At 45.3% G+C, this 9,494-nt stretch overlaps 1 protein-coding gene across 1 annotated transcript; it reads left to right on the top strand.

The window, feature by feature from the left end:
- The first annotated feature begins 3,279 nt into the window (after nt 1–3,279).
- Nucleotides 3,280–6,551, top strand: RGS2 (regulator of G protein signaling 2). The gene is made up of 5 exons (XM_054212956.1): nt 3,280–3,419; nt 3,801–3,902; nt 4,004–4,065; nt 4,944–5,110; nt 5,570–6,551. The coding sequence occupies exons 1-5, from the start codon at nt 3,304–3,306 to the stop codon at nt 5,762–5,764; spliced, it is 642 nt and encodes a 213-aa protein (XP_054068931.1). The 5' UTR covers nt 3,280–3,303; the 3' UTR covers nt 5,765–6,551.
- Nucleotides 6,552–9,494: the final 2,943 nt, after the last annotated feature.

Consider the following 9,494-nt stretch of genomic DNA (forward strand, 5'->3'; position numbering starts at 1 on the left):
ACCGACTTCAATAGCAAAGTTTGGGCTATAGACTCCCCCCCCGCCTCACTTTCCATTGGCCTTGCTCCTTGACAATGAGATTAGTGTTACAGAAATAGATTGAAGCTTTAAGAAGCATGTAAAGGAAAAGAATTTGTGCTATGTTTGTATTTGTCCTCAGCTACCAAGAGCTTCACTGTTTTGAAAGAGCGGAGGTCAGCTCACACACAGACAAATCCAGAGAGCTGGTCGCGACGCTGGTTTGAGCCACACAGGCAGGTTGCCCACCCTACAGCCCTGTTCCCAACAAGAGGCATCCTGAGATGGAGGCACCTGTTTTTCAGCAGCGTTATGCACCGTGCTATGCCAACACACCTGCGCTGCAGTTGCAATCCAGGGCTTTTCCGGAAAGTGGTAATACTTAATTTTCCTGAAATTTTCAAAATGATGTTGCAAGAGACGGTGTAGGACAGGGCTGAGATGTCAAATCTCCCTTTGCCAAGTCAGTGCATGGCAGCATCTGTGTGAAACCAGACCCACCTCAGGAAGGCGAGCTAACGAACTGAGCCATTTTGCCATCCTTGCTTTGAAAAACTAGAAATTGGTAAAACAAAGTAATAGTTAGGTTTGGTGTATCTAAAACGGCTCAGGGAGCCCAAATGCTCTTCCAGGCAGTGCCCAGTGGTGCAGCCGGCCGGGACTGCACACCTACAGCTCCCGGGGGAGACGTCCCTCCCCTCAGAAGAGTCCCCCCCATCCCAGGCCTGACTGGGTCATTGTACAGTACACTGATGACATCGTTTGAGGTGAGATGCTTTTGTTCTGTTGTTTTTTTAAACACAAATGGAAAATATCTTTTATCATGCCGATGTGTGATTGACCGGCTGGCAGAGGTTAGCATCGTAGCCACAAAACACACTGCACAGCATGATGAAGTGAGAAAGTATTTTGTAAAGTTTCTCTTTTACTGAAAAGACAGTGATATCCAGGCTTTAAAAATATAATAAAAATGTAAATTAAAAATATACCTTAATGCAGGCAATAAAATTCAATTTTAATATAAATAATTTTTAAACCTAATGTTACAGTAAGTATGTTTTATAAGGCCATCTAACCTCACAATTCCACCTGGAACACTATTTTTTCCGCTGTTCAAAGATATTACGAATGTTATAACCATCTTCCTTGACTGGCATTTCCATTTTTATGGGTATCTGAAAGAAGCAATTAAAAAGTTTAAAATAAAAAGTATCAGCCAAATACGTGATTCATGCTGCAATTTTCCATATGCTGACTACTGCCAGCTTTATGACCTGGCAGATGCTGGAAATATCCTGGCAAGTCTCCTCCAGGACCAGCAAGAAAACTTTTTGTCAGGCTTCAAACATTAGCAGGACCTCTGGTGTGCTACAGGTAAATGCTTAACCAAACTTTACTGTAGGTTACAAGACTTTGAAGTTTTCCAATTCCCACTATTCTTGGGCACGTTTTCCCCCAATCCACTCTGAGAATCAAGGTGAAAGAAACTTGAAATCAGCATCAAAAAGGAGGAAATCTCCTACGAGTCAGGTGGAAGATGAGAATGTGCTGTTCCCCTCGCAGGGCATTTGATCCCTTACAGAGGCTCTACTGTGGGCAAGGCCCAGGGCTGAGTTTCCATCTGTTACTCCCAGGCAAGGCAGCCTGCCCCCCCAAGCCAGGAGGCTGTGTGCTTGGAGTTTCGCACGTGCAGAGAGTGTTCCCATCCTCGCCCGTGTTACAGGCTGTTCAGCAGCTCCTGGCAAGCTCCTGCCCAAATCACTCGCAGCTGCGCAGCTCGCCTGACCCTGGCACTCAAAGCCAGTGACGATGGAAGCGCCTGGAAGGGAGTCAGCAGAGCTCCATCCATCACCCAGGCACTGCCTGTCCTGGTCTTTTCTTTGGCAAGTTCCCCCCCTGTAAATTTTCTGGAACTGATGCCTTTACAGCACTTAGAACCTTACCTCTGTTAGTGTTTCCACATTTCCTCCCTCCCATGGTAACACCCTTGTAATAATTTCCCATTAAAAACTGTACGTACTACATACAAGACTAAGAGCTACCTGTTGCAAAAATCATTTAAAGGGATTTGGTAAAATTTAGAGCATGGAACTTTATTTTCCTGTCAGACCATCAGTATATACTGCAAAGGACTTACAGCAACACCAGTGAAAAGCATCCTTGTTTAAATGCCTTCGCAAATTAAATGGCGTTCATTTTCTCCATGCATCTCATTGAAAGCAAAATGCCTTTGCACAGCTTTCGGCATATTCGGCAAGGAGAGAAGTTGTAAGACTACAGCAACTACCTAAAAAGATCAGACATTTGATGCTACACAATTGTGTTGAAGTCAGCCAGTGTTTTGGGAATCAAACAGTCTCTCTGAGCACTGCTTTTTATGGCAGAAAAATACATGCTGTAGAGTACTGTGGAAAGGAAGACACACGCACAGGAAAGAGCAGAAAAGCAGGGTAGGTTAAAAAGAAACTCACGTGATTCCTAAATCCAAATACTTTGGACATGATACCCTTCAGCTGGACACTGCTGAGATGGACCACAGGGCCTTTTCAACAAGCTGAAGGCTGGAGTAAGTCATGGCAATTTCAGCTTCGTGTGCTGGGAGTAATTTATACAATTCACTGGTAGGTGGCAACACTATACAGAGATAAAACACATGTGCAGACAGCTCATTAAAGTGATGAATAGCAGAGAGGTGGACACCAAAAATACCATGTACTCAAACTGATGGTTGCTTCGTTTTTTGAAGAAACTTGGCTAAGTCCTTCCTTTTCCTTTCCCGTGTACTGGCCACACTCAAAAGCCTGTTATTTCCTTTCCAAAGAATACCTGCAGAAATGCAGGTTTCTGACTGATGGAACACACAGTGCAGCCACCTCTCTGCCAGCGCTGCGGGGACGGGCGCCTTCCCCTAGGGACGTCAGTGCCACCGGCTAAAAGCTTTCCAAGGAGGCGACTAGCACGGGCAAGTTGAGAAAGGGAAAAACGCAATAATGAAAAAAGGAGGAAAAAAAAGGAAAAAAAAAAAAAAAGAAAAGGGGGGTGGTGGGGAGAAAGGAAAAACAAAATAAAGGACAAAAGAGACGTAATCCCGGGGGGAAGGCGAAGCTCCTCCAGGGCCGGTCACCAGCAACAGCCGCACCCGCTGCACCGCGCAGCCCCGTCCCCTCCGCCCTCCCGCCCGCGGGGTCCGGGGCGGGGCGTGCTGGCCCCGCCCCCGCAGGGCTCTATAAGGGCGGGCGGCGGCGGCGGAGCGCGTGCGGGGCGGTGCGGGGCGCGGCGCGAGCCATGCAGAGCGCGCTCTTCCTGGCGCTGCAGCACGACGGCGGGCGGATGGAGCGGGGCGGCCGCCGCCGCAGCAGCGAGGCGGAGGAGGCGGAGAAGGGCAGGATGAAGAGGACGATGTGAGTGTCCCGTCCCCCCGCCTCGGGCGGGGCGGAGCGGGGGTTCCTCCAGGGGGAGGCTTCTAGCCGCCGAGCCGAGACCGAAGCTGGCGGGGGGGAGAAGCGGGCTGCAGGGCTAGGATCAGTGGGAGCAGGGTGGCTTGCCCACCTCTGCTACCTGCAGTTGTACCTTGGCTGACACTGGCCACTGGCTAGTGAGCACATCTGTTGACAGAAGCGAGGGGAAGATCGTTTTCTTGCCCTCGGACAGATGCTCAGGGTGACTAACCGAAAAAGCAACATCAGGAAGACTTTTGCAGCTTTTGCCAGTAAAAGGGCTGGTGGCTGAAGCTCTTCAAGTTGTCATTTTTTTAACGTGCGTTGTCTTCTTCGTTCTTCCAGCATTAAAGATTGGAAAACGAGACTGAGCTACTTCCTACAGAACTCCTCCAATTCCACTAAAATGAAATCTAAGAAAGTGGGGAAACACCGCACCTACTTCAGGTAAGTTATGAAAAAGAGACTTTGTTTAAACAGCTCAAGTGTTGTACAAAAACAGTAAAGCTTGAGCAGTGGAGTCTAATGTTCCCCATCTCTTTATGCAGACCTTCCCCTGAAGAAGCCCAGCTGTGGTCAGAAGCCTTTGATGAACTTCTTGCTAATAAATGTAAGTTTGTCTTCAAAAAGTAACACTGAAGAGCAAAGAAAGGGCGAAGTTTATATGTCTGTAAGAGATTGCTTCCTTGCATGTCAGCATTGTACCTTTCTCATGTAAATAGCTTTGATTCTGGTCTTGAAAGTTAAATGCTTTAAACTGTTAAAAGCCAAAATTCATAGAAGTGCCCTTAAAAAAAAAATTGCAGAGTAATAGTAAAACATCAAGAATACTTTATTGTAGTGGACTTGTTTTCTGTAAACCTTGTAGTTAAAACCATACCTATCAGCTTGGCTTTGCCAGATGTGAAAAGAGCATTTGTTCCCTGAGCTCACTGCTGAACCAAGACAAATGCGTTCAAGTAACTTGGGAAGGATTCTGCAACACAGAAGTTCAATGATCTCAGGGTTTTACTGTAGGCCTACAAGGAAAAGCACTCAAGAGCAGAGCAAAGAGATTAAGAAATATTACCATTTGCTTTTTGAACTTGAGTCATCCTTTCCATTGCAAAAAAAAAAAATACTCCAGAGGTTTGTGGCACAGTCAAATACTTACTCCACTGTGAAGTTTAACACAGGAGATCCCATCTGGGGAGAGAGGGTTTTAATATCTCTGCAGGCATCACAAAAGGGAATATACAGACAGAAATTAGGGTGGTTTTTTTTGTGTTTACCTAAAAAATGACTAACTCAAATTAAAGCTTGTCAAGCTGTTAGTGTTAATTTGTTTGCATACATAAATGTGGGATTTTTTTATTGCTATGATATTGCTGAAAGAACCAGACTAGAAATACAGCAGAATGTTTTGGTAGAAACAGATGTGACCAATGGGTAAATTCAAGATTCCGGAATTAGTTAATTGATGTCTATTTTTTTTTCTTCTTTCCCTAGATGGTCTCGCTGCTTTCCGAGCTTTTCTGAAGTCAGAGTTCTGTGAAGAGAACATCGAGTTCTGGTTGGCCTGTGAGGACTTCAAGAAAACCAAGTCACCCCAGAAGCTGACATCAAAAGCAAAAAAAATCTACAATGACTTCATTGAAAAGGAAGCTCCTAAAGAGGTAAAGAAAACCTATTTAAATATAAGTGCCCTGTTCTATGAGTTCTTAAAGCCTTTCTTTACTTCTCTGAACTCTTTAAGATACAAATGCCAACCTGCATTGTACGTACCCCACTGTTAGTATCTGCGCCTGAACCTAACTCTCTCCCTAACCGCCTTTTCACTGAGCTGGAAAACGGCACAAGCAGTGTTTCAGAGGGTTTCCATCTTAACTGGGAAAAGCCAACAGCCACACTTCACACCTGTAACATCTTTGATTTTTATCACTGAAAGATACTAGATCTGATTTACTTTGGGCTTTCTGTAAAGGAAGAATTTTCTTAAACAGAAAACTTCATTAGTCTGATCCTGTAGTAATAGGATTTTCCCTCTCTTCCTCTTCAGAAATCTTATGGTGTATTTTACTTACTTGAATTCAATGCTCAGGAATAAATGTTGTGGGTTTTTTTTTGTGTTTCAGATAAACATAGACTTCCAAACTAAGAACATGATTGCGCAGAATATTCAAGAAGCCACACATACCTGCTTCAGTGCAGCACAGAAGAGAGTTTACAGCTTAATGGAGAATAACTCATACCCACGGTTTTTGGAATCTGAATTCTATCAGGAGCTGTGCAAGAAGACGCCCATCACCAGAGCAGCCCAGGGGACATGAATGATGGAGAAGAGCGAGAAGCAGCCTCTCAGCTAGTGAGGAAACAAGCCACAGCTCATGGTGTTGTCCTGACCTGAAAGACTGAGATACTGAGCGCTCAGTCTGTTTGCTGTGGTGCAAGGACAAATACTGACTTTGGGCAAAGCTGATGGCAAAGGGTGATGCTGTTGGAGGACATTCAGAGGGGATGGCAGACGTGCACCAGCCAGCTGCTGGCAGTGTGCTCCTCTGCAAGTGCTGCAGTGAGGGGTGACTCCTGCATTAGACCAAACTCTGTGGTGTAAGAGTCCTCCTGCCACCACTGCCGAGGTGGCAACGCAGCAGGTCAGAGCAGAGCTTCCTTCTTGTAAACAGAAGCTGCTCTGTACAGTTGCGCAGTGCTGACAACTTGAGTAATTGGTTGTGTATTTATTTTTCCTAAACATCAACCAGCGTTGCCATCATCAGTCACTCTGTGTGTTCTGTAAACTGCCTCTAGCTGCAAAGAGATGTGTTGGGTTTCTGTGCAACTTCCAGACAGAAACAGCGCTGTGCAGTGTGAAGCCAGGAAGGGATGTAACTCTGTTCCCGGAGGAACAGGTTCCGCAACTAAAGTATGCAGGGCTGGGTTGTGTCAGTGCAGCTGCAGGCAAGACTTGGCCAAGGCGAACAGGAGCTATATAGTATTATATTTATATGTGGATTATGATTGTGTTGAATGCTGCGATAATGTTATAATTCTGTTTTGAGAATAGCAGGCTTCAGTGAAGCTTCTTATTGGTTTTTTAATAAACTATTTTGATAAAAAGTTTCTTTTGTTGCTTAACTTGGTTTGCACATGCAGAGGTACACCGTGTGGCACTAATCGCCAGGGTAGTGGGATTGCATGTTCTGCCTGTGGTCATAATAGGGCTAACTTTATGGCAGTTAGTTGTGCCAGGCAAGTATTTTGTTTGGGGGTTTTTTTTAGTAGAATAAAAATCCTCAGAGCTTGAAAGCTTAACAGCTCACATCCTCTGTCTTAACAACCTTCCCCATGAAACCAATCTCTAAGACAGGGCCAAGGCACATGCGTGGTTAGGCGTGACAGCAGATGGACTAGAAAGGTGCAGCCACAAGCAGCAGCAGTAGTATTGCTGCTGGAGATCACAGGGCTTTGGAATGCAGGCACCAGCACTACAGCAAGTAACAGACCTCTGCTTTAAAAAGGGGCTTAGGAGGCCCTTAGTCTCAGGCCGTAAAACCTGTAGAATCAGTAGAGGTAATATTACAATAAAAGCACTTAACTCTGTGCTAGGTGAGTGCTTCTGAGGGAGAAAGTTAACGGTCATCACAATCCCATGTCACTTTTTCTAGCTGACAACATCTAAAAGCAGGATTTTCAAAACAGCCCCACAGTTGTAAACCGTAATTTGTTAGTTTTGTGACTTGTCCAAACTCAAGCTATTTAGGTCCTGGCTCCAGCTATTTTGACTCCACTCCTCAGGTCACAGTTTTACTTACTTGTTTAGTTCTCATATAGCCACAGCAGTCATTTCCATAACGGTCCACTTCTCCAATCATCAAGGAAATTCTAGCTATGGGACTTCCCGTTTCAATAACGCATCCAAAAATTGTTCAAAAACAACTGCTTCATGCATGTATACACATATTGCAGGATATATAGCAGTGTATATATACATACAGAGATATGTATATCTATTATACTGCCTCTACACCTGGAAAGGCAAATTTGGTACAGCCCCCACTCTGATATAGCCCCATTTCTGGGGCTGTGAGAGCTGGCTCTCATACAGCTAAGTCTGCTGATCAGTTAAGTCCTCATAAAACAGGCACAAGAAAAAAATCAGCCTAATAATTTACTGCAACAGAGAAAGTTTTTTTTTCCCCAACCAGGAAAAACAGATTTGGGCTGATAATTGCTTTTGTAATCTAACAAAATAATTCAAAGAGCATAAAAATAGCCAGAACTATACCTATTAATGACTCGGAGCCAGGGCAGGAATAATTCCATGAAGCTTCATTGCCTTCAGTGAAGCTGCATTAATCTGTGCCAATTTGGGATGTGGTAATTAACCACTGCTAGTGTCTGGTTTCAGGGAAAGAAACATTTCTCATTTCAGCAGGTGCCGGAACTACTTATAGCACAGTATGTAGTTCAGAGGGGAAATTAGGTGGGGCTGTTAGGCAGGGCATCACTGCCTGAGGGCTGCTTTTGTATATTTTTAAGATTTGAATCATGAACGTTGGTCTTTGGGAAGCCTGTGCAGGCAGATCCGTAGCTTCCACAAAGCATGCCACCAGGGTAGCAAACCAACCAAGCCATGCCGAGTCCCTGGCATGGTCTGTTTGCAGTGTCTGAGAGCCCTGGCTTCAGGGCTAAGCTTTGCAGCAAAAGTTTGGTGTATCGATAGAGAAAAAAATAATTTATAATAATAGTAAAGAAAACCTTATTTTTAGTACATATCAGTGCACACAACGTTCCTCCCGATTATCACTTTTCCAGTTTTTGATAAGCCTTGTCTTCCCAACTGCCAAGCTTCACCAGAAAAAAGGGCACTGTTGGCACATTGGGTGTGCTGCAACGCCTGAGACATTGCCGTGAACATTTCCTGGAGAAATATAAAACCACCAATCGCTTTAAGAGATGCTGGTGCCGTACTCTGGGCAGCCTTATAGCTGCAGTTAAAATTGGTACTCTGCTATCAGTATCCAATAGCAACAAATAATAAACTGCTCATTCCCCACAGCCTGGCTGAACATTTCACCTTCCTGCCCCGGTCCCACTGGGCTGCGCACAGCTGAACTCGCCACAACAGCGCGGAAAAGACAGGTCTGGGAATGGCAAAGGGAGGGCAGCAGAACTGGGGTCCCACAGGCCAAAGGTGAGGGTGCTGCTAAGCAGCTGGCCAGAGCATGGTCCTTTTTTCAGCTTCCATCAGGCTACAAAACTGCCCCAGCCCGCATCCCTGGTGGCAACCACCTGGGCAGGAAAATAAAGAGAAGGCATCCCAATGGGTAACTACGGTCCAGGACCTGTAGCTGCAAAGGAACACGGGTCCTGAGCAAGTCTGTAAACAAGCTTAACATTTTTAGAGCAAGGACTTGCTGCAAAAGGCTGAGAACAGCGAGACACGGACATCTCTAAAGGGCGGTGGGGAGGATGGCACCCCAGCTCTGCTGGTACAGCCTCCTGCCGCACAGCGAGTCCTGGCTGATCCCAAGAAAGCCAACACCAGTTCATGCACTGCTAGCATAACTGATGTTGGCACGTGGAGTCTGGGCATCTAGAATGGCTGAAAAACGCCAGCAAATCTGCAATAAAGGCAGCTTTTAACTGTCCATGCATCACTGGTTTTAAAGCAGTCTTGCAATATCTGGTGCTTTTCTTATCTGCTAGAGGCAAGCGAATCCCCTACTTTCACATCACAAAAAACCCCACATTTCTCACCCTTATGGTTATGAAGAAAAATTTGAAGTCACAACCGGAGTATCCCTAGTAATTCCCCAAACCAGAACTTAATGCAAAGATTATGCGGTCATTAAAAAAAAATTCTAATTTTCTAAGCCAGTCTCATGATTTTGGAAACTAGGTCACGAGATTCAACTGTCTGGATCCAGCCACAGCTTATTTTTTTAAGCGCTTGCGCTGACACTGCAGCATAGGACAATCTGATAGGGAGTCCTCCATGCTATCAAGAAGACAGCATGTAAAGTAATCTCCTACAATGCAACACCAGAGCAGCTGACC

This window comes from Rissa tridactyla, chromosome 8 (genome assembly GCF_028500815.1).
Source record: "Rissa tridactyla isolate bRisTri1 chromosome 8, bRisTri1.patW.cur.20221130, whole genome shotgun sequence".
NCBI lineage: Eukaryota > Metazoa > Chordata > Aves > Charadriiformes > Laridae > Rissa > Rissa tridactyla.

Coding starts and splice junctions, on each gene's coding strand:
- RGS2 (XM_054212956.1), top strand. CDS start 3,304: ATGCAGAGCGCGCTCTTCCTGGCGCTGCAGCACGACGGCGGGCGGATG. Junction 3,420..3,800: donor GGCAGGATGAAGAGGACGAT/GTGAGTGTCCCG, acceptor TCGTTCTTCCAG/CATTAAAGATTGGAAAACGA. Junction 4,066..4,943: donor TGAACTTCTTGCTAATAAAT/GTAAGTTTGTCT, acceptor TTCTTTCCCTAG/ATGGTCTCGCTGCTTTCCGA.